The sequence below is a fragment of the Falco rusticolus genome, chromosome 7, assembly GCF_015220075.1.
Source record: "Falco rusticolus isolate bFalRus1 chromosome 7, bFalRus1.pri, whole genome shotgun sequence".
NCBI classification, from domain to species: Eukaryota; Metazoa; Chordata; class Aves; order Falconiformes; family Falconidae; genus Falco; species Falco rusticolus.
In genome coordinates, this window is record NC_051193.1 from 390884 (window position 1) to 414882 (window position 23999).

Here is a 23999-nt window from a genome sequence, read left to right on the forward strand (position 1 = left end):
TGCAGCACCTCAACAAAACATTTTAGAGCCACAAGCAACAGCTGGAGACCTTATACTTTGCAAACTTTCCTCAGCATAGACTGGGACATGGAGCAACATGCAATAATAATAAAAAAAACTTCCCGGGGGGATACAGAAATAATACCATGTACATTCCAGCTTCCCGAACCACAATCGCCTGAGAAGCCGGCACTGTGGGAAAGTCTCAGCTTGCTTTTCCTGGGTATTATAAATAGAATTATGGCTGCAAGCAGGGCTTTAAACGCGGAGGAAGGGGGAAAAGGCCATTTAACGGGCTCTGTTTGAACTTGGACTCTGGCTAGCATCCAGCTCTCTGCAGAACAGCTGGTCACTTCCTGCTGAGTGAAGGCCAGTGCTCCCGCGCTGGGAACCAGGAAGCCCTGGCTGAGGGCTGCCTGTCAGATCCCAGAGTCCATGAGCTTGCTGGGCATCGCACCTTGGGCTGCCATGTCAGTCACTTGGGAGCCTGCTCTGCTCCTGCTTGAGGCCAGGCCTCTGTTCTCCCATATGCTGCCGACACCAGCAGATAGATGGTGTGAGACCAGGCAAGTAGGTGTGAGACTTCCCCAAGACTCCAGTCCACAAGGCTGTCATCCAAAGGATCTCAAGAACTTCTCTTTCAGCAAGCTGCTCTTTCTGACCCCATATGAAGGCTCAGCACCCACCAAGCTCTGCGGGACTGAACCCCAGAGGTTACACTGCCTGGTTCTCCAGGCTCCTTGCCTTTGCCTGAGTAACTGCGGCTGCCTTTCCCTCATGGGTAGGCTGCTCATCACAAGCCCCTGCAGAGCCCTGCCATGGGCAGCTCAACATCCTCCTATCCACTCACTCTTCCCTCCCTTACTCTAGCTCCTGCTCATCGAGGTTATGAGCCTGCAGTTCCCCAGGCCAACTTTCAAGCACTAGCATCATACTTCAAGCAGGATATCCCACACCAGAACCAGCAGCTTGTTCTGTAGCGATACCAACGGGGCCAGGGCCAGCAATTCCTTACTTAGCCTTGGTCCCCAGTCTCCTCTCCCACTGCTTCAACAGGAGCCAGAAACGCCTCCAGATAACTTTCAACCTAAGGGCCCTGGCCTCCTCCACTGTAAGGAACAACGCAGACCTGCCTCTGTTTCCTGCTACGGTATTGCGGCTTCTCACCCTTCCTCCCCCCACCGGCTGCACGCTGCTCCCTATCCCTGTGCAGGCGTCTTTCCCCCAGCCCTCAGGACCCCGCTCCCCCAGAGTGGCCAGCGGGCGCTGGCTGGCCTGAGGACAGGGAGGCCCCCCCGAGGCGAGGCGGCAGGGCCCCCAGAGGCGAGGTAGGCCCCACGGGCCTGCCGCCCCCGCGCTCCCTGCCCGCCCGCGGGGTGCCAGCCGCCCCACGGGAGACAGCGGGGGCTCGGGTCCCCTCAGGCAGCCGCCGGGCGGGCAGCAGCCCCTCGGGGGGGACGCCACGGTGCTGGCAGCCCCGCAACGGCCACCCTGCCACCGCTCCGCGACCCCGGCAAGGCGTGCGCGACCCCGCGCGCCGCGGAGGCGGGGAGCGGCGCGCCCGCACGCGGGGCGGGCGGGCGCGCGGGGCGGCGGGCTCCCAGGCTGCCCGGCGCGGCGCGGCGCGGGGCGGGGCGGCGCGGGGCGGGCCCGCGAGTCAGTCGGAGCGCGGCGGCCAGCGAGGGCGGCAGCTGCGGAGTGGAGCCGGAGCGGGCAGACCCAGCCGAGCCGAGGCGGAGCCGGAGCAAGCCCAGGATGATAAACACCCAGGACAGGTACGGGGCGGCGCGGTCCCCACCCTGCCCACCCCGCCGGGGCCTCCCTCGCCCCTCAGTGCGGGCCCGGGGGCGGGCGGCCTCCACCTTCCCCCGCTGAAACCCCCGTCGGGGCGGCGCCTCTCCCCGAGGAGCGACCCCGGGCGGGGGCCGGGCTCGGCTCCGGGGGGCACCTCGGCGGTCGGTGTCAGAGCCCCCGTGGTCGGGCAGGCCCCTGAGGCGCGGGTTGTGCCTTCCCGCCCCGGGGGGCTCCGGGCAGGCAGCCCTTCTGGCTATCGGCAGGCAGGGCCTTACTCGGGTTGTGGGTCTTGTGCTCAGCTGACCAGATTATCTTGTCTGTTCCTTCTGTAGAGTCCTGAAAGCGTTGTTTCCTGAACCTCTGTTGTGCTGTGTAGATAAGCACCCGGGGGATGTGTACAGAACAGCCTTGTTTCTTGGCTGTTGCATGCATGGTAGCACAGCTGTGCTGTGTTCATTAGATGGTTATTTACAAGTTGCTCCCCACATCAGGTTGCTTAATACATGGCTTGCAATGGCTGGTACCATCATATTTTACAGGCTAGGTGCAGCCCACATCTTCAGAGCCTGTTCTGAAGAGCAACACAAAAGAAAACCTAACGGTAATGTCAGGGGAGCTGTGTGGATCCATCTGTCTGGTCTAAGTGTTTAGCATGAATAAAACCCCCCAAAACCCGAGAAAACATGCAGCTTTTAGAGCCCAAGGTGCTGGTGGTTGTTGTGGAGTGAAAGCAGTGCTGGCCCGGGGCTTCAGGTACGAGGGCTGTTGAAGAGCAGCTGTGACGGGGTTCAGAAGTTGCTGAGTTGTCCTTTGCACTTCCCAGGGACAGGGCACGGGGTTGGGATTGCTGGAGGCTTAGCAAGTTAAAATTATACCTACTGGCTGAAAACATACGCTTGCTTCCAGCTCCTGTTTCAGGCGAGACTCAGTCAAGAAGCTTTTGCTTGGGAGTTTCTTCAGGGAAAAGCGGTCTTTTCAGACCAGTGATCTAAATGAAGCTTCTGGATAGCAGCTTCTCAGAAGGGAGGCTAGGGGAGAGCACAGTCCTAAATTTTAGGCTATAAACAGGCCTCAGGGAATGGAGTTGCAGTGGGCTGCTTGTGCACAGATGCATGAAATGATCAGACGTTGTTGGGCGCTTGCATGAACTTCTTCCCAGGGTGTAAATGTGCACCTGGAGGAAGGAAAACCTCTTAATACGTGCCATATGCACATGCGCTCTCTTCCCAGTGTTGCCTGACAGCGCTGCCCTGTGTATGCTGCTTTCAGGACCCTCCCTGGCTGCCACTGTGAAGTTTTGGGGGAGGATGGCGGTGGCGGTGTGCGGGTCGGTCTGTGGTCTGGGCTAGGTGAAGCACCATGCCGCAGGCAGGGCTCAGCAGCTAAAGGGGTCTTGTGTTTGGACTTCTGCATGTGCCAGAGGAAGCGAAACTGGGAAGTGTCTTGAACCGTTTTTGTGTGAAAACTACGCTTTCCCCCCCCCTACAGTTCATTATCCAGCTTCTTGATGCCTTGGCCGCAAGTTGGCTGGAGCTATCAATAGTACATTGTTGACTGGGGGGTGAGGGAGGAGGGAAGGGAATAACAAAGCTGCCAACAGCTTTCTGGGGGTGGGGAATGGCACAGCAAAGTGCTTTGTCATGCCTCTCGACATCCACTACTACTGAATACACACTGGTCCATTGATAGCCCCAGTCATGCCGTGAGGAGGGACTGTATTAACACAAAAAGCCGCTGAGCATATGTGCAAAAGGGTTTGCCCTGGGAAATCTTTCCTGCAACTGCTTCATATCTTTTTTTTCCTGATGCATTTAAACAGTCTTTTCTCCAAGAAGTGGAGGCTGTAGGCCACAGCACATGGGAACGCTGCTGAAGAGCCCCATATAGGGAACCTGGAGCAGGAAATACGTGGAGGAAGAATATTTGTGTTTCCTGTAGAGAGATTATTTTGGTATGAAGTGGCAAGCCAAGATCTTAGCAAAGTCTGCCTGTGTCATAACTGTGTTCGTGAGTTATTTTTTGGCATTCAGAAATGCCAAATGTCGGTAGTTTGTTTGCAGTCTGGTATATGTTTGTAGCATACTGTATAGGCGGTTCAGGTGATTCTGATAGTGCAGCTTGGTACTTGGTCTTTGGATACTGAAGCCTGTCTCCCTCCTGGGGAGGGATTAGAATGGAAAAACGCTGTCTTAGGAACAGCTCAGTGAGAAGTTTTAGGGCAGACAGTAAGCTGTCAATAAATCTACAGAGTCTGCCTGCTATAGCCTTGGTCCTCGCTCCGTGTGCTTATTGAAAACCCTTGTACTCACCTTTATTTTGGTGGTGTTTACATAGCTTTGCACTGTACTTGTTTCATAATGGGAACACTGGGGAATGGCTGGTTTCTCTGCATTGCTGTTGCAGGCTTTGTTAGAGGGATACCACTGCTGTGCCATGCCTCAGCAAAGAGCTTTTGTGGTACTGATAAAGGAAGCAATGCTCCAGAAGTAAAATAATTTGCTTTCATGAACTTTATAAAAGCTAGAGCAGATATTAAAGCCTGCATTCAAAGTGATCCTGAAAGACCATGTATAGCACATCCGAACAAACTTAGAAACTGCAAGGGAAACATACTTTATTGCTCTTAAAAGTAGATCTGTGGAGTGAACTTGTAATATTTAGGGTTGGGGTGAAGAACGTATGTATGATGTTTCATTTGCATGTGAAAATGTCAGCTCAGATGTTGTAGAGTGTGTTGAAAATATCTGAAGAACCAGCCCTTTCACGCCTCCTCGTTTTGAAAATGTGAAACTTAAACCTCCTCCTTCTGGGTCCTGTTGATCTATTTGTAGATACTTGTCTATAGAAAATGTGTGCTCATCTGGTCATGCGTTTCCAGCCATCTGCTATTGGCAGACTTCCAGGTGTCCCTTATTAGCATGAGGTTGCTCAGCACTCTCTCAGGGTTCTTGGCTGCAAAGCCCCTCCGTTTCTAACAAAACACCACTGGTTTCTGATACAACTTGGGCAGTGACTGTTTTTGATGTAGGTCCCTGGGTGCTGAAGCTCTGATAGCTGCCTCTGACATGCTGTGGAGGAGCAGGGATATGAACGGTTTGGGGTAATGAGGAGCTGTAGCATCTGAAATGTGATCCCTGCTAATGTAACCTGGTGTTCTCTCTCTTTTTCTTGCAGTAGTATTTTACCTTTGAGTAACTGTCCCCAGCTGCAATGCTGCAGGCACATTGTTCCAGGGCCTCTGTGGTGCTCCTGATGCCCCTCACCCACTGTCGAAGATCCCCGGTGGGCGAGGGGGTAGCAGGGATCCTTCTCTTTCAGCTCTGATATATAAGGTGAGAAAGATCTGGCATCTAAATAATGACCTGTACCTGTGTTGCAATTGTGTTTGATTCCTTTCACAGTCTGATGGGAATAAATGCAAATAACTCCAAGGTAGTAAGTGGGAGAACAGCTAATTTTTCAGCAACCCTGTTGGCAGGTTTATACCACCCGTTTATTAAGAAGCAAGAGACCTTTTCTCAAAGATGTGCAGCAAATAATTCATTAGCCCTGTTCCCAGAGGCCTGTTTAAGCTATTCTGTGTGGAGCCAGCATTATCAAAACATGAAACAACTTCTTAAATGTCTCAAAAAAGAGGAAGTGAGAAGTAGAAAGGTGAAATGCAGAGAGAGAATGGTTGATAAGCTCCTTCCTGTGCCCTAGTCCGGAAGGTAACGCTGTCGGGGCCTGGGAGCTGCCTGAACCGATGTACTGACTTCACAAAAGAGCAAGGTAGCCATCCACTTCACACTCAAACGTTTCTAGAACATGTAGCTAGGATGAGGCAAGATCAGGGAGGCTTTGTAGCATGTGGCTCTCTGGTTTTGGCCCTCTTCATTGAGTGGGACCTTTCCTTTTGAATGAAGAAACCTGACTGTTCCTTGCTGTAGAATAATTGACGCTTGTGCAACTTTGTGTTGTGGTGGCACACATCTGTCTGCCTTCTGGGATGGGGCTGCTTTGCCACATGCCAGGGAATCAAGTGCTGTCAGATGAGGTAGCCTAAATTTATGCTCAGCTTGCAAATTCGGCTGTTCAGACAGGAGTGTTGTCATAGGTGTTAGACTAGATTTGTAATTACCCAGTGGGAGGCATGCAGACTCTATATGATGAAAAAATACAAGTCCTTTTGGGTCACGGCTACCAAAGTCTCCTCTTTAAATTCATGAGAGAATTGCAGGCCTTGTGGCTGCCTTCAGAGGAGTTTTCTTTAATGCAGCCTTGGTGAATTTTTAGCATGTGCCTCACCTGCTTACCTTGTAAATAAACGCCAACCTCTGTAGCCTCTTAATAACATCAGCTTAATGCTATTGAGTTAAATTGTCACAGATGTTACGCAGGGGTATGAAACCCAGAGAAGCAGCAGAGCACAACGGGCTTCCTGTCAGATAAAGAAGATATGTGAATAGCTTCAAGAGGGCTCAGGGCAACTAATGAATTCCCTCTGGGTGGGAGGGGATGAGAAATAGGGGACCCTGCAACTTAAACTTCTGCAGGCCAGCTTTGCCAAGCCTTGTAGACACACCAGACAAGGTCCAAAGGCAGACAATGGGCTCAGTTTGGAGACTTTGAAGTGTTTAATTTCAGTACGGCCTTGAATTTGCACAGAAGCTTTTGGCAGTGGTGTGTAGGCAGGGGTTGCTGCCTGTGGGGATGTCATCTATATAGCTGCATCCCAGAAATACAGATGTAATTCTTCCTGGGTTTGTTGCTGACAAAAGCTAGCAGAATCTGTTCAGAAAATCAGCCGCTTCTGTAACAGAGCTCATCCCAGAGCAGAGCAGGCTGTGTTGTCCAGTGGTTTGAAGTCAAAGCTCAGATGGAGGTTGCTGGGACTCTCTCTGCCCCTCTCCGTCCCCTGCTCAGTTTAGCAATGCTGTAGTTAAAGCAGACTGAGCTTTTCAGCCAGCAAGCTTCAGTATGACCTGGAAAAGCATCTGGACCCAAAAGCTTAAATCTTTTTTTTTTTCCAGCTTTATCAGCTGTTCTAGTTCAAGGGGTGACCTTTCGGAACAAGCCTGCCTCCTTTGGAGCATGCAGCGCAGTGCTGATAGACAACAGCACTATAAATTAAGCAGCTGGGTCTCCCTACAGTTGTTGGTATTTTTGTATTGAGACTTAATATTCGTTCCTTCATCATGGCAGCTTTACTTGAGCTGGGAATGCAATAGCAATCAGCATCGGTGCTGCGCAGCCAGGACGGGCTTTGTGCGAATGGACGTGCTCTGGCTAGCAAACTTGGCAGGAGGCTGCAGGTGTAGCACATGCCAGCAGTAGGCTGCTTACATGGGTTTCTCCAGCCGCTTGGCTATGGTAGATCATAACATCCTCTCTTCTTATGCTGCCAACATGTAGGGGCCTCCCCCGTCCTTCTCCGGACATCTGAGGAGCGTAGCTGGGTTGAAAAATCTTGTGCTCAATGAATTGTAACCAAGTGGAAGCTGGTCTTTGTGGCGTTACCTCGCTGAAATGGAGCAGGGTGCCAGAGAGCCGGTGGTTTAGGCAGCTGTGTACAAGAGATAGTCTGGTGGGGTTTTTTTGCCCATGATGGCATGACAGGGGGATTTTGCAGGGGTGAACTAAAACGAAACATTTGTTGCATAAACAGGATTTTACTTTGAGCAGCTTCCAAAAAAATCCTGGGCTGCTGCTTCACAGGAACAGCTTCTCTCCCCAGCATCTCACTATCTCTATTTTGATGCCTAGAAATAAAATATCAGCTGCCCAAGACAGGCTGTGTAAATGTAACTCCCACTGAACTAGGGGAACTGGTTCTGTTAATCCCTGCAGTTGTGCTGCCTTTGGCTAATGAGCTGTTGCACTGTGGGGCTTTAAGTGGGAAAATCTCACGAGGTTTGGAGTGCAGGGCATAACTTCTGGTGGCGGAAGGGCTAAGCCAGAAGGCTTGGAAAGAGCTTTTCTCATCCTATTGCAGGCTCCTGCCAGTCTTCCTGCACAAATGCATGTGTGTGCCTCCCCCTTCAATGTGTCAATCCCAGCCTGCTTTTCTCAACTTTCCCACCCTGTTTTTGTTTTCTTGAACTGTAAGAAAAGAAGCATCTGTGAGCTTTTCTTGAGAGAAGGATCTTCTCTGAAAGAGAGATGCTTTCTGCACAGTAACAACTGTAAATGACTCCTATAAAGTGACTGGTGAAGGATGTGCATATAATCCCCTTGGTTTTGTTGTTGGTTTTTTTTTTTAAATAAACCCCTGTAGTGCTGAGCTCTCTGGGGTCAGGTCTGACTCTTGCTGCTGGCTCTGCGGTGGTTTTATCAGAGCAGTCTGGGCAGCTGTCTGTAGGTTTCTTGGTGTGCTTGGTTTAAAACTAACAGAGCCCGACAGCAGGCACAGCCACAAAAACTTTCAAACTCGATGAATAAACTTATTTCCTACAGGATATTTATTCTGATGAAGTGTAAACTTCTTTTTCGGCTAAGCTTTGTGGGCTTTAAACAAACAGCAGCTTCCTCTGCTCCAGTTACCGAAGCCAGGCAGTTCCTCATTTGCATGCAGTGTTACTTTGTTGCCAGCGTTCATGTACTCAATGGCTGCTGCTTTGTTGTGATAGGCAAACCAAGAGGGATCAATTTTAATACATATGGTAATAGGAATTAAAAGCACTGGGACACAGGCTCAAGGAGTCTGGAAAGGTTCTCAGTGTTGTTCTTGCTGAACCACTCACTGGTATTTCAGCGGTGGTTACACCTTCATAGCTTAAAACACCTACAAGAAAATACCTGTGTGAAAAGCAGCAATACTGAGCGGACTTTCACCCTCTTACTGGGCATGGTTGGCTGCTGTGTTTGTACTGCCCATCCTCTAAATGCATACCCACTGCAGATCCAAACTGGACTGAGCGTTCTTTGCTGTGCTGGCTCCCTGTGTGTGTTATGGTCAGATAAGAGTATATGTCACTACAAAGCATTTATTAAACCTTGTCTGGTGAGGTGCTGTCTTTCTGCAGCAGTGTCACTTGCTTCATTGTCAGTCCAGCTGATCATCAGCGGATCAGAGCTTGTAAAGAGCTGCTGGATTAATCACCTTGTTACAATAAAATTCCTGGAGACTGGATGGTCGCTCACCTAATAACCCAATGGAGTAACCCACTTCCCATCCCACCTGTTGATGCTGTTGAGGAGAGAGGGACATGTGGCTTTACCAGGCACTCCTGTGACTTGGGAGCAGAGCAGACATGACTCCCAATACCTGGTTAACTTCTGCTCTTCAAAGCTTTGCAGGTGACTTTGTAAACGTGAGGGAATCAGGATGCATGAGCCTGTAACCAAGCAGATGGGAACAGTTCAGCTTCCTTTGCAGCTGACAATTTTAACTTGGGAACCTAATGAATTTCTTCACCATTTCATTGGGGCTTTTTGAAGTGAAATGTGGAAGTCATTACTGGGCAAGCCAACTGCCTGCAGAAATTGTCAGGAGAAGGAATGGAGTTTTAACCACGAAATTTTTTTCTAGGAACTGCTGAGCTGAATCTGCGGTGCTCTGCATGCTTGGCGTTCTAGTTAGAGCAGTATTGGAGAGGACCATGTACATTTGTGGTCTCTGGAAAAGACCTCATGATCCTCAGATTTGTGTAGCTTCTGTCTGTTTTGGGATTCTCTTTGTGCTATGTGTTTTCCTCCCTTATACCAAAAGGCTAGCCATTTGCCATAGCAGTTGGTTGTAAGATCTGGGAAAGCAATTTGTGGTCATCCCCAAAGCAAAAAAACTGTGGTGGGGATTGGGGAGACAGCGGAACTGGTCAAACTGCAGCAGCAGATGCTCTTCCAGCTTGTCAGTTCAAGTTGTGTTCTTTGAGGGGCAGGTCACGAACCATCCCTCAAAGATGTGGCTGGGACCTGTGGAGAATGAATGGACTTCCGCTACCCAGAAATTTAATACAATGTAAATATGCAAAACTACATTCCCTTGAACAGGAAAACATGACTAGGAAAATCACTCTGAGGTCTGAGTACTCATTGTGGTGTGTCCCTGAGGCAGTGAAAGGGGAAGGGAAAAGTATAATGATGCTCTTGGTAAGACTATAATACCATTTGTTTTGCATTTGGTCTCTCTAGTTGTATTCCACTGGCTGGTTAGTATGTAGGACTTTTTTGTTCTTTATGTTTGTATATAAATAAAAGTAAGGTATTACAGGTAGTTCAGAACAATAGCTCTTAATCACTTTAGAGAGCTGTGACTCAAATGTGAGCTTGCAGCTGACTGCGCATATCTTCATGAGCTGTGGTGAATCTCACGGTGGCTGAATTCTAGTGATAGGCTGAAACTCTAGACACACAGAAGTCATAAGGGCTGGTCCTTTGTCAGGTGGGTGCTCCCACTGAAAACTCAGTCTCTCTGCATGCTCATTGAAGCATGATCTCTTACATTTTTGGTCTATAATCTCATGGATTGTTTTCTTTAACCCTAAAGCATATTTCATGAGCTTTTCTCCCTCCCTTGCACAGGACGAGAAGATCACTGTTAACCAAGATGTCCCAGTGCACGAAGGGAAGCCTCATATTGTCCACTTCCAGTACAAGGTCACAGAGGTGAAGACCTCCTCCTGGGATGCAGTGCTGTCTAACCAGAGCCTCTTTGTGGAAATCCCTGATGGATTATTAGCTGATGGAAGCAAAGAAGGGTAAGTTCAGGGTCTCAGAGCTGCATCTGTCGCTCCCCAGGCAGCAAGACTTTGCTTACGCGGGTGATGCTGTGTGTGGGCTGTATGTACGGCAATCTGAAGTATATCCTTACCCTGTTGCCTTCAGAGAACAGTCTTCCTGTTAGTCCTCCATATATATTTTGCCCCTGGTGATCATTTCATATGGGTTACTGTTTTTTGAGTCCATATGCTAATGAAAAACAAGCAGTAAATGAGCAGAGTGATCTTTGTGTACTTCTGGAAGCCTTTTTCCAAACTTTTTCTTTTTTTTTTTTTTTTCTGCTGGCCACTTGGCAAGCTTATTTTGGCAGGTGTTTTCCTCTCTTTCAGGGGGGGAAAAAACCTCCATTATATTGATGTGCTGCTTCTCATCAGTAGGTGGATCTGCTCTTGGAGTGCCGCCACGCAGGCGTTGGGCTCTGCCAGAATCTCTGATTTTTCTCTGTTGGCAGAATACGGTAGTGTTTTGTCCAGACAGCTCTGCTCTGGGAAGTTTGTGTAAACGCAGCTTCCAGAGCAGCTACTTCCTGCCAAGTGCTTTGCCAGAGATGTCCGCTGGCGGGAAGCGCTGTAGCGTAGATGTGGCTTTACTGGATTCCTCTGCAGAGCACTTTGAAGTCCTCCTAAATCTTCAAGTAGGCTTCATCCATAAATGACACAAGCTAATTAAGAAAGAAACCTCACTGCGCACCTTCAGTAAGTGTCAGTATTCTTGCTGTCTCACACTTCTCTCATTTGACTGTGTGAGTCCATGTAAATGTTTGTGTAATTTCTTCAGGTAGCCCATAAATCTTTTAGCTGTCCAGGAGCCTACTCTCTTGGGAGCAGGTTCTTCTGGGAGGGAATTTATACGCCTGTGTCATTGTGACTTAAAGCACAGTTTTGTTGGATTATTTTTAGCTAGGTAAAACAGCCTAGTAGAGGCTATAATTAAAATAGTTCACTACCATATTAACAAAACCCTTGCAAATTTTATCTCCCTTGCTGCACTCCAGTCTTACTGACTGCTGTTTAATTAGATGTCAATTGAAGCCCTGTTTGTCACTGCTCTAGCAGTCTGCGTCGTAAATGGTTACAAGGCCAGCAGTGACAGCGACAGCTCCACCATGCCGATCCCTGGGGCTCAGAGAGGAGTTAATGCAGCACTGCTTCCATCAAGAGGTGGCAGAAATAATTCAGCTGGAAAGGCAGGAAGCATGGATTCAGGGTGCATCAGCTGTGCCAGCCAGCTGATGTGTTCAGGAAATGGCTTTTCCTGTGTAGATGCTCCTTCAGTGATGTTTTTCTCTTCTCTTCTGTCTGGCATGAGCTTGTATCTATTTTTTGTTTCTTTCCCCCACCCCACCCCCTTTTCTCCCATAAACCACAAAATTTAACAAAACAAATCCCCTCATGTATGTTGCCAGTGGAGGGGATGTGGCCTGGCTTGGGATTAGCTGCAATATTCAGCTTCCCACATACGAAGGCTGCTGTGGGTGGATGTTTGTGCATGCCAGCACGCAGATGCAGAGGACAGTGACTTGTTTGGTGACTTGATGTGAGGACAGCTCTTGGTTCAGCAGAGCTGGATAGTGAAGCAGGAAGCCCATTGTTTCAGCACCCATTGTTCACTGGAAGGGGTCTGTAAACAAGTAATGTTTCTGCCTGAAAACATCCAAACAGTAGGTAATTCTCAGAGGCTTCCTTGGGACAGGACTTCCTATAGCTGATGTTCTTTTGTCTTCCTCCTCCTTGGCAGGTTATCAGCACTGTTGGAGTTTGCTGAAGAAAAAATGAAAGTAAACTACGTCTTTATTTGCTTCAGAAAAAGCAGAGAAGACAGAGGTGAGAACTCGTCCCCACTGTCACGTTTGCTCCCTAGATCTAAGGCAGTGCTGCTGAAGCTGTACAAAAATCTGGTAATCCCAAGGCAAGACTCCACAGGATGCTTCCTATTTCAGTAATTGTTACGTGTGTAGTTCTTGTGGCGTTCGTACAAATTAGTAATAGTTCCTTGTGAAGGAAATAAGCCCTTTCTTGAGACTAAGGGAGAGGGAGTATTTTGGTTTCTCCAGCAGTTATGCTTTGCTGTCCTGCCATTAATTACTAGTACTCTCATGCAGAAAGCTGCTTCTGAATTACTTGGAGTATTTTGTTGCCCAGAAATTGGCTAATACTACTACTTTGGTAAGGAGTGAAGGTCTCCATTTGGCACCTGGTTTCTGTGATTTGGAAGGAGAAACCAGGGAGAAGTTGTTATGTGGGAAATGAACACTTGTAGCTTGTTGCTCTGATGTTCATCTGCTTTTTAAAGATCTCCCAGCACTTTTGCCCTTCCGTAGGCTTACAGGTAATCCTGACCCTGGCTATAGATGCTTATGGCTTAAAAGGGCTGCATTAAGATCTAAAGATAGACGTGTTGGATGAGTGATTACAGCATGGAAGTTTGAGATTTGTGGTGAGGTACCAGGCTCTATGGCTCTGTCACTTTCAATCTTACTAGATGCAGGCTAATAACCAAGTAATTGCCATGGCAGGAGTAATTCAAACCTTAATTCTAATTTTACTCTGCTGCTTCACAAGCTGCACTGTCTTTTCTGAAACGAAGTGCGTTATTAGAGTTAAGCTGTGCTGAGCCCAGGAAGATGTCATTCCACATTACGATGCCAATTGTAATTTTCAGATTAAGTTCTTGCTGTAATGTCATCACCACCAGAGGTTGTACAGGTGACCTCTGCAGTGGCTGGTTGCAGGAGACATACTGGGTTTTGGTTTTAAAAGTGGGCCGTGTGTTGTTCTTGGACCTGGCTTATTTGTATGAGTTCCAGAGTGCTCCAGATCCTGGGTCCTTGTCTGTGCAGTTGAAACTTGGTCCTGTCTTGAAAATACGCAGGGGCTCCTCTGCGTGACCATTTGGTGGCTTGGGGCTGATCATCAGAGGGTGCTGTAGAGATCAGGTGCTGCCCAAGGTAACTTTCACGGGGCACATTTAGTAATTTAGTGACAAGGGAGCGTGCATCCGGTCACTGCATAATGCAGCCTTGCCTGACTGAGACAAGGTGTGTGCGGCACTTCTGGACTGACCCTGCTCTGAACTTCTGTCTGTAACCCATGGTGGCTTTCCTGGGGGACTGCACCGAACTGTGCTGAGCCGTCTTGAGTTTCCACTGAGCTCCAGGTCCTGTTTGTGGAGACAGCAAATGTCTACCTAGACCCTGAGCAAACAGATTCCTGTTGGCTGCTGTCTGACCCGCTTTCAGAGCTTAAAGGGTGCTGGGACCCACTTAAGTACAGAATAAAAACTGTGACGTGCTGCAGGATGGCCATGTGCATCCTGGGAAGGTGGGAGTGCAGCTGGTGCAGGTAGATGACCAACTATCGCTGTTTCTCAGAGGAAGTGGAAAAGACATCGCAGGATAAACATGGACAGACCTGCTCGGCTGCACAACTAAAATCCCCTTCACGCTTAGGAGCGGCTGTGATGAATGCAGGAAGAGACAAAACCTCCTATTCGAGAGGGCTGTCATGTTCAAATGGGGGTTTTCTGTGCAGGAAGTTTTGGATGCAACTCGCGGATGGTGTTCAATGCACTTTGGTATTCATGGCTTCCAGGGTGATACAGGTAAAGAGGATTATTCCTGGTGGTAACAGATTTCCTTCTCTTTGGTAGCTCCGCTCCTGAAGACATTCAGCTTCTTGGGCTTTGAAATTGTGAGGCCTGGTCACCCCTCTGTCCCGTCACGGCCAGATGTGATGTTCATGGTGTACCCCCTGGATCAGAACTCTTCCTCTGATGAAGAATAGCTACAGCAGAGGACTCCAGTGTGACCTGAAAATGCTGTTGAGGGGAGAGAGGGTTACATCTCCTTTCTTGAGGAAAGGGAAAACAAGCTTCTGTTGGACTGAAACTGCATTTCTCATTGTTAGGTTGGCCTGTGTATCCTCAGAGTTGACTATCTCGTTGAAATGTTTTGCCTAGAGAACTATATATACACACATGTAATCACCAAATAGTAAATGGAAGATGTTATGAACTGGCATAGGAGCTCTTTACGTGCAGCCATGTGGTGTGTTAGCCTAGGGGTGCCCCGTGCCCAGGCCGTGTGTGTGGGGGGGAGCACAGCGGTAGGTGCAGTATGAACTCCTTGACTTCTCTAAACCTGTGTTGGTCCTTTCCCAATCACCCGACATGCGCTCATCTGACAGACTACCTTCTTGGTTTTCACTCAAGACTCTTTAAGTAGAGGGTGTGTTTTGGGTGTTAGGCACAAGGAGATGTGCTCGAGTTTAACCTTTAACACTACATTAAAACCCCCTTGTGTCTCTGCTTTGGGGCGACCGATGCTGTTTTAACTGGTCTAATTTTTTTCTTTTTTTTTTGTTTTGTTTTAAACTTATTGCTCTTCCAGCTTTTGTTTTAAGCGGTCTTAACTCTGTTCAATGTTACCACTGCACTATCACAGCGTTCAATAAAAGGGGCATTCAGATGAACTTCACACAGCTGGGGCTGCTTATTTGAAAGGAACAGAGCTTCTGGTGGGCCTCCTATAGTGCTGGAATGGTTTCTGAAGGTCAAGTGAGTGTTTGGAGCAATACCTCTGCCCTGGGGGAACGTTTTCTTAGCTGCCTGCAGTGTGAAAGTCCAAAGAGCCAAAAAAAGCTCATACCTTTATCCTCTGCCCAAGAACAGTACAGAGCAGGCCTGTGGCTGCCACCTCTGTTCTTGCTCCTCACCTTTCCAAAGAGATGATCTTAAGAGTTGAGTCACTGAGCTAATGGCTGTATCCAAACCAAAATGGGTTGCGTGTGGGGGCAGGCATGGATGGTGGGATGCTCTCGCCATCCAGGGGCTTTCCTGGGATGGAGGGATGGGGCTGTGGTGCTGGTGGTACCTCACGTTTCAGCCCTGCCCTTTCTAATGCCGGAGAATGAGGTTATGCTCTTGTCTTTGTGCCATGTGGATGTAACCTGGCTGGCTTTCTTTGAAAGGCAACATGAGAAGGGTGTATTTATAAACTGTGCCCCAGAGGTGTGCTGTGAACCCTCTTCCTGGCCTGGCTGCTTGCGTGTGGCATTGTCCTTGTGTGCTTTGTTGTGCTCTCCTCCTTCTGTGGAGGATTTTGTTAAAAGCTGAAGCCAAGCCATTCCATAAATGTCATGGTCAGTGTTTTCTGTTTGGGGGAGAGAGTTGGGGCTAGGATACAAGTTTGTGTGAATAAATAATCTTAAAGTTTGTCTCTCTCTTTCCCTCCTTCCCTTCCAATGAAATGAAAGGGCTGGTGGCTCTACTCCCTCTTCAATGGGGCATTAAGTCCCATCTGGTTTAAAATCAGAGGCCGTGCTGTGCTGATGGGGAGGGCCTCTGCCCCAGCTTTTATTGTGGGGCCATTGGCCCCTCTACTTGCTGGCTGTGGCTTTGAAACAGGCATTGCCCCTCCTGTCCTTGTTCCAGGTGCTGTGATGAGACAGAGCCCTTGCACCTGCTCCCTAGCTGAAACAATGCTGCTTCCTAGTTCTGGCTTTTGAAAGGGCAAGTTTTACCCCTTCCTTGAACCATGGGGTGTTGCTGCATGCTCCAGGGCCCTCCTGCCACCCCATGGTGCTCCTCTACTGGCACATCCCTAATGGGATGAGGCGGGAACTGCTTTGCTTCTTCTTTACTTGTAAAACTTACTGGTAAAGTGCAGGGTTCTGGTTGTGGGAGCTTGGACTGAGGATGAACTCCTGGGTTTGTTAATAATCTGCAGTTACGAGGCTGTGCCAGTGCCAGCACCAAATACTCTCCTGCCCTGGCTCGAGCGAGTGTGGTCAAGTGTAGAGGGCTCTGATCACCGAGTGTTCTCAGAAATACCCCCTTGAAAATGGAAAAAGTTTGATTTTTCTGGGTGCTGCCTCCTGTGCAGGTCACTGCTATTGCAAAGCTGGAGGAGCCAGGCACACTGGTTCCCCCAGCTGCCTTCCTCCCTGGGTTGGTGCTGTAGGGCAGGGCCCTGGTAGCCTGTGGGCAGCTGGCCCTTGCTGGTGCCCAGGGGTTCAAGCCTTGTGGAGCCATGCATGCTGGTGGCAGAACTGAGGGGCTGGGTCCGTGTGCAGGATCTGGGAGCAAGCGGAAGGGCACTGTGGGGCAGGACCTACTGCCCCATGGGGCCACCCTGCCACTGCCTCGGTAGCCATGGACTGATGAACATGAGTAGGCCTGTGTCTGCTCAGGCCCTCTCAGATGACTCTGAGATGGGGACCACCCTCTTCCCCCCACCCTGCCCACTGCCTCCAAAGTCTCTGGCCACAGCTTTTTGGGACAAAGGACCAGAATTTGGGAGAGCAGGAAGAAAAAGCCACCCTCACAGGTTTGTGATTGTCTCTTAAAAAGATTTATTCTCTCTCCTTGCCCAAATGTACAAAGGCAAGAAGAGTACAGTTTGTATATATATATATTTATATATATATATATATAAAAAAAACAAGGAACTTGGTAATAATGTACACTTTACAGAAGGGCAGAATGAGGAAGACTGAAATGAAACCCAACACAGTAACGCCAACAGAAACAAGCTATAAACACCAACGGATTGATGCCCTGGCCGGCCGCCTGCGGGGCCCGGTGGGCAGGGGATGGGAGGGGGCACCCCACAGGCAGGGGACCCTACGGGCAGGGGAGCTGCACTGCTGCGGGGGTGGGGTGCCAGTCTTGCAGGCAAGAACTGACAAGGAAAACCCAGAAAATGTTAAAACCTCAAACCTATTCTGCATAAACAGTTTTTTCACTTAACACCTAAAGGGAGACTCAACTGGGACCCAACTGGGAAGGCAGGGAGCAGCCCCCCTGACCCCCCCTTCAGCTACCAGCAAAGCCTGCAGTGCCACCCTGCCCAGCCCAGACACCCTCTACACCCCTGGAGCAGTGCCTGGAGCCAGGCTCTGCTGGATGAGCCAAGGCTGGAGGCAGGCACAGCTGGTGGGCAGGACACTGCTCCCTGTATGGGCCGCAGTGCTCCCCCATCACTCTGGTCCCCAGCCCTGTGGCTGTGAGTGGCTCTGTCATGGGCGTGGGCTTGGCATCACCTACCCTGTCCCCAAGGAGCGTGCTGGGCCACGTGGCCCCGTCTCCTTGTGAAGAGAATGAAGTGTGGAAGAAAAAGGAATCGGACAATAAGCACAGGCTGGGGCCATTGTGCTGCCAGCTCCCAAACCAGGGCAGAGACCAGTAAGCACCTCTTTTCCAACTGGGTAAAGTGGGATGGGGGAGGGTGGGGAACAGGGAAAGAAAACAAAACCCAAAACAACAGGTTTCAAACAATTGCTTTTTACAGTATGTACAGAGCCTGGCAGGCAGAGCATCCCAGTACAGCAGCCCCTCGGGGCTGGGTGCAACACAGACGGACACAACCGAGACCGATGGCCCCCTGTGCCCCCTGCCAGGCAGTGAAGAGGGAGCTGGGGTGGCCCAGCTGCTGCAGGGCCGAGGTAGAACATCGGCCTGGGGGGAGCCACACTGGGGCTGGGGGAGCAGAGGAACAGAAAGCCCCTGTTCACAGGTGCTGTTGAGCAGCCGGGAGCAGGGACCAGCTTGCTCCAGAGCCTGGTGGCCTGAGCCCCGAGGAGGGGACCAGCATGGCCCCCTGTGCCTCTGGCAGAGCCTGAGCATGCATGGGCCCCACTCGCACTGCCCAAAGCAGAAGATGGATGTGAAGGGGAGCTGCAGCCCTTACCCCCCCACCCAAGTGGGATGTGCTGGTCTGGGGGCTGGGGAGCACTTGCTGGGGTGGAGGGCAGAGGAAAGGCTGGGGGGCATTGAAGAGTCTCAGCTCAGAAACCAACTCGGAAGCCACAGGATGAGCTCCAGGCAGGTCTGGGCTGTGCAAGGCACTGGGGAAGGGACAGTGGCAGCCAGCTGGGTGATGGGTACAACCCCCACCTCTGTGCCCAGCTGTCCCCAGCCCTGCTGAGCCCCAGCCACCCAGGGGCAGGGGGGGTGGCACACAGATGCTGCCAGGGCAAAGAGCAGCCCCCAACTCCCCCAACCCACTGCTCCAGCCACAGGCCACATGCTGGCTGCTCCTGCTGGCGCCGGCACGGAGCAGCAGGTGCTGTGGGGTGCAGGATCAGCCGTGGGACTGGCAGAGGGTACACCCCACATGCAGCACACCCCCATGCCACAAGGCCAACTCTGGCCAGGCTGACACCCACACCCAGGCTCAGACCAGCTGCCCCGGCCCCAACACCCGCCTTGGCTCCACATGAGCCAGCTCTTCGTTTCCTGAGACTGCAACTCCACGGCAGGCTCAGCCCCTGAGCCCCAGCGAGGAGCAGGAGGAGGTAGTGCTCCTGCTGCCCCGTCCTGTGGCACTCAGCCCCATCATGAAGCAGCAGTTCGCAGAGACATGGCAGGGTCCCAAATCCATTGAGAAACCTCAGTGCTTCTGTTTCCTCTTCATACGCACCAGGCAGGCGAGTCACCTCCATCCCGAGGCCGGTGCCCAGTACAATAAATATTTACGCAGGTACCAGCTCGCCCACTCACTGAAGGGGAGGGTATAGAGGGGGGAGTCACGTGTGTGTCCAGCGGCGGGGAGAAGACAGAATCTGCCTTGGATCACGGCAGGCACGTCAAGCAGAACAATTAACACCATTCAACTGATGTCTAAAGGAGTCTCCAGCGCTTCCCCATGTGAGCCAGTCACATGTCTTGTACAGCCCAGGCGTCCGGTGCATCACGTCCTGCCACGACCCAAGGTCAAGTCAGCTCCTGCTGCTGGCAGCCCCACAAGCCCCGGGGTGACAGGCAAACCCCAAACCCTCTACCCTCAACACCCGCCGTGCACCCCGCCTGGCCCCCTCCACCCCGACCTGGCTGCCTACAGGCAAAGCAGGGTGGCCGTGCTGGTGCCACAGGAGAGCTGCAGGAGAGCCTTACCGTTCTCACCTCCGGGGAGGTGGGTATAGGGAGGGAGCGGAGCCTTGCTGACTGGCAACAATGGCTGTGGAGGAGAGACCTGCAGGGGAGAAGTGGTGTCAGGAGCTGGCAACCTGGGCACCTAGCCATGCTGGAGGAGCTGGAAAGCACCAGATCCAGCCAAAGCAAAGCTCAGGAGAAGGGCTCACGCTGCCCACAGGTGGCTACAGCTCCTTCCAGCTCCCCCAAGCCATGCCCACGGCCCCAGCTGGGGGCTGGGCATGGGTCAGCTCTCACCTGTTGCATAGGGCAGGTTGTACTGTGCCGGCAGCAGCGAGTACCCGAGGTGGTGGTGGTGATGGTGAGTTGAGAGCAGGCGCTGAGACGGCGAGGTGCGGGGCCGGTCGGTGCTCCTCTCTCCCCCGCCAGCTCCTCCAACGCTGCTACAGCTCCCACTGCCTCCCACCACCCCACAGCCACTGCGGTCCCGCTCCTGAGATGTCTTCTCACTTATCTGGAGAGGAGAAAGCAAATGCATACTGAGGAACACTACCAGCTAGCCCAAGGTACATGGCAGCATCGGACCTATGCTGGGCACTGAAGGCTGCTCCATCGGGGTGACATTCCCCCCGCCATTGCCCAAAACCTCCCCACACCACCGCTGGGAGATGATGGGAAGGCCAGTAACCAGCCCAAAAGCAGTGGGGAGGATGCAGGTCCTGTTTGAGGGCAGCTCTTTCCTCACTGTGGCAAAGTTCCATCTCCCAGCTCAGCCCAGGAGGAGCTCATGCCCCTACACTGCCATGGGATGGAGACAGCCCCTATATCCCACCCACCAGCTCCAGGGCTGAGGACAAGTGTCACCCGGTTGCTGCAGGGCCTGAAGGAGCCCTGGTGCTTCTCTGGGCCAGCCTGCCCACAGGTTGGGCCTGTCCATCCCAAAGGGCCTGTGATGGGATTACTCCATGGCCCCGCGTCTCACACAGCAGCAGGAACAGCAAAAACCCATAGCAGGCAGAGTTGCTCCAGGCTGGTTATAGGATCCAGGGACGGTCCCGAAGCTCATGCACAGAGCTGGGCAAAGCCAGCACCTCCCTGACCCTCACCGTGGGCGATTTGCTCTTGTAGTGGCTGGCGTGCTGCTGCAGGATATCCAGCGCCTTGGACTCCGAGCTGGATTTACAGCTCACACTGGGGCTGGCTCGGGACTTGTCACTATCGTCACTCCCAGACGCCTTGCTCCCGTACGGGGAGAAGGAATAGCTGGAGGGTAGGTATGATCCTGGTGGGGAGAAAAAAAGCAGTCAGGGCATGAGGAGTCTTCAGGCAGCACTGTGGGAGCACAGAGCCCACAGCCACCCCTCCTCGGGGAGCAGGGACAGCCTGGGAAGGGATGTCCCCAAGAAGACCCCAGCTCTCTACCTGGGTAATTCTGCATCATGACGGTGGGCATGGCCCGGTAGCTGGGGTGGTTGGGGTCATATGACTGGCTGTAGGAGTAGCCGTGCATGTAGGGGATGTAGGACTGATGCTGCGTGAGGGGTGAAGACACCGGGACGTGGACACTGGGTCTGGGGTCCTTCCCCACCATGCGAGCCTCCTCGGTGGGGGTCAGTTTGCACTCGGAGCTGGTGCTCTCCTTCCCGTCCTCCTTGGATGCAGCTTCTTTGCTTCGATTTCTTTCTTCCTTCAACTTTCGGTCCCTCTCCTCTTTCCACCGCTCGTCCTCCGTCTTGATGTCCGAGTACTTTGCTGGGTACACGTAGGTCCACATCCGGGGCTCGGCTTCCTGCAAAAACCAGCCAACCATCAGAGCAGCTGCCTCCCCCCAGCCCTGCCTGTCCCAAACCCAGGCTGGATGCAGAGGAGACCAGCGAACCCAACTCCCCTTCCTCAAGCTCTCCTTGGCCCGTCCAAGGCCTCCCAGCCCCATCCTTTTGCTGACCTCAAGGACACCTCACGGAGTCCCATCACAAACAGAGGACAACACGTGTTCTCTGAGGCAACAGCCCAGCAAACTCCTGCAGCGAAGCCATGGTAAGGGGCTTCCTCCAAGAGAAAGCCTGCTGGTGGGCAGGGCCAAGGGGGCAGTAGGGGGGCATTACCTGTCTGTACCAGAGCACAGGGTCCACCTCCGCTTGCCGGCCACACTCAGAGCCAGCCTTTGTCTCGGTGGTCTCCTTCCCAAGGTGGCTGGCCTCGCTCAGCTTCACCTTGAGCCCCTCAGAGACTTGGCTGCCCGACAGCTTGGATGAGTCCTCCAGCTTGGGGATGATGACAGATTTGGCCATGTCGGGACCTCCCTGCTCCTTGGCCTTGCTAAGCCCTGACTTGACAAGGTCCGTGAGGCTCGGGGCTTTGGTTAGCGTCGGGGGCATGGGCGGCTTCTGCTTCCACTCCTCTTTGAGCGCTGCCTCCCTCTCCTTCAAGCCCAGCTCCGCCTTCTTCTCCAGCCCTCGCTGCTGCTGCTGCTCCAGGCTCTGCCGCTGCTTCTGCTGCTCCTCATACTGCTGGCGGTAGGCAGGGTTGGTGCTCAGCAGGTGAGCGTGGTAGCCCTGCTCGTTGTAGCCATAGGGGGGCACGTAGGCATACTGGTTGTAGTAGAGGGACTGCATGTACATGTTGGGGCGCTGCTGTATGACTGAGGGCTGCTGGCTAGAGCCACCAAGCTCTGCCTTCTTCTCTTCGCAGCCTTCACTCTTCACCTTCACCTCCGGGTTCTCCTGCTCCTCATCCTTCTTCAGCTTCAGGGCCTGTGTCTCAGCTGTGGCCTGGCTGCTGGGGTTCAAGGGCCCCGGGCTTGCCTGGGGGTAGCCAGGGGAATAGTAAGTTTCAAAGCCTTGGTAATAGGGAGAGTCTTTGCTCTGTGGTTGCGGGGGGAAAAGCGCTTTTTTGGTGCCTTCCTTAACCAGCTGCTCTGGATCCTTTGCCTTCACACTCTCCAGCTTGCCCTCCCCATCCTCCCCAGCATCAGAGATGTCAGAGTAGGCTGGGCTGTTGGTCTTCACTGAGCTCGCCTCTGCGCCATTCTGGGTGACAACGTGCAACGGCGTCATGGGTTGGCCTGGGTTGGTGTTCTCCAGCCTGCTGGCACCACCGATGGAGGGGCTTGGGGCATTGTCTGTGAAGCTGTAGATTTTATCTGCCTCGGCCTTGATGCTGGCGAGCCGGCTCTGGTGGGTGTCAGACGAGCCATTCAGCAGCCCCTCGCCTTTCATCCCCAGGTCACTGGATTCCCCCCGGAATGGGCTCTTGCCTTCCTCTGCTCTACAAGCTTTGCCAGGAGTCAAAGGGGTTTCTACCTCCTTGGTCTCCTTCTTTTTCTTGTCCTTCTTCTTCTTCTCCTTGGAAGGGGTGAGGGCAGGGTTGACCGCAAAGGGCTCTCCCATCACTGTAGGCTTGGGCTGGATGGGTTTGAGCTGAGGGCTGTGGGGCACGGTCTGGACCACGGTGGTGGCAAGGCCCGTGGAGGAACTGGGGCTGGCTGTGGTGAGGGTGGCTGTCTGGAAGGTGTAAATCGGCTGGGGGGGGATGGCTGGTGCAATGGGTCTGGCAGACTTCAAGCTTTTAGAGGGGATCTTCTCTGGCTTAGCACCGGATGCCTTCTTTGACTTGTCTTTATCAACGCATCGCTTCTCCAGAGAGTCAAAGCCATCGTTACTCGTCTCATCAGCCACCGAGGGACCATCCTCAGAGCCATCATTGGACAGGGCACCAGGGTCAGTGTCTCCTTCCCCACCCAGCTTCTTCTTACAGGGGACCTTGGTGCTGAACTTGCTGGACGGGGAGGGACTGTGGGGCTCCATCAAGCGCACCTTGGGGGTGGCCGAGCGAGCCGGTGAGAGTGAGCCCTTCTGAGAGACGGCAGCACCATTACAGCTCCCAACGTCCGCATGCAGGGAGGGCTCCTCGCCATACTCGCTGTCCACATCCGCCTCCAGCTTGCTGTCATCATCTGTGTGCGCGTGGGCCTGGTGGTACTTCAGGCCATTGATGTGCTTGTATTTCTTGTTACAGTTCGGGTGCGGACAGTCAATGAGGATGGGAGAAGGGCAGTTTCGGTCAAGGACAGCTGGCTCCACCTTGACTGTGGCGGGTGGCACAGCTGCCGAGCCCATCGAGTTCGTGCGGATGCGTTTGCTGCCCTTGGAGTCCTCTGAGCTGGAGTTCAGCTCCATGTCGGAGAGGGGTTTGCTCTTCCGCTTGGTGACAGACGAGGGACTGGCCTTCACGTCTTCCGCCGTGCCGCCGGGCGGCGTGCGGTGGTCTGAGGAGTTCTGGCTTCCCCGGCGCCCTTTGCTGTTGGCTCCCGCCCGTGTCTTGCTGCTGTTGCTGGTCCCTTTGCTGTCCGAGGCAGCAGCGGTCTCGCTGACAGGTGTGTTGCTGTTGGGGCGCATGCGTTTGCCCCTGCCCCGGCCATTGCGCATCTCCAGGTCACTGGTGGGAGAGTCGCAGAACCTGCCAGGAGGACAAGGAGGTTTTAATGGAGAGACAGCAGTGCCGGGCTGCGCTGTCTCCACTTTGTGGAGACCCCCTTCTTACTGTCACTATCGATCCTGCAGACTCATCCCCTCCCTGCCACTGACCAGTAAAGAGGAACCGGAGAGGTCCACTGGTAAATGCTCAACCATCTC

The 23999-nt window shown here is 52.5% G+C and overlaps 2 protein-coding genes across 3 annotated transcripts in view; one reads left to right on the top strand and one right to left on the bottom strand.

The window, feature by feature from the left end:
* The first annotated feature begins 1645 nt into the window (after positions 1 to 1645).
* Positions 1646 to 15707, top strand: OAZ2 (ornithine decarboxylase antizyme 2). The gene is given in 6 exon segments (XM_037395165.1): positions 1646 to 1775; positions 4969 to 5044; positions 5046 to 5126; positions 10297 to 10472; positions 12232 to 12317; positions 14143 to 15707. Coding segments are annotated over 6 exon segments (573 nt in total). The 5' UTR covers positions 1646 to 1755; the 3' UTR covers positions 14277 to 15707.
* Positions 15708 to 17759: 2052 nt separating this feature from the next.
* Positions 17760 to 23999, bottom strand: part of ZNF609 (zinc finger protein 609) — a 74486-nt gene continuing 68246 nt past the window's right edge. For both annotated transcript variants that reach the window (XM_037396256.1, XM_037396255.1), the window contains exons 5-10: positions 21471 to 23823; positions 20788 to 21154; positions 20472 to 20647; positions 19663 to 19879; positions 19387 to 19465; positions 17760 to 19190 (exon numbers count right to left, since the gene is read on the bottom strand). In XM_037396256.1, coding sequence (XP_037252153.1) covers positions 19392 to 19465; positions 19663 to 19879; positions 20472 to 20647; positions 20788 to 21154; positions 21471 to 23823 — 3187 coding nt within the window. In that variant the 3' untranslated portion in view covers positions 17760 to 19190; positions 19387 to 19391. The remainder of the gene's footprint in view (positions 19191 to 19386; positions 19466 to 19662; positions 19880 to 20471; positions 20648 to 20787; positions 21155 to 21470; positions 23824 to 23999) is intronic.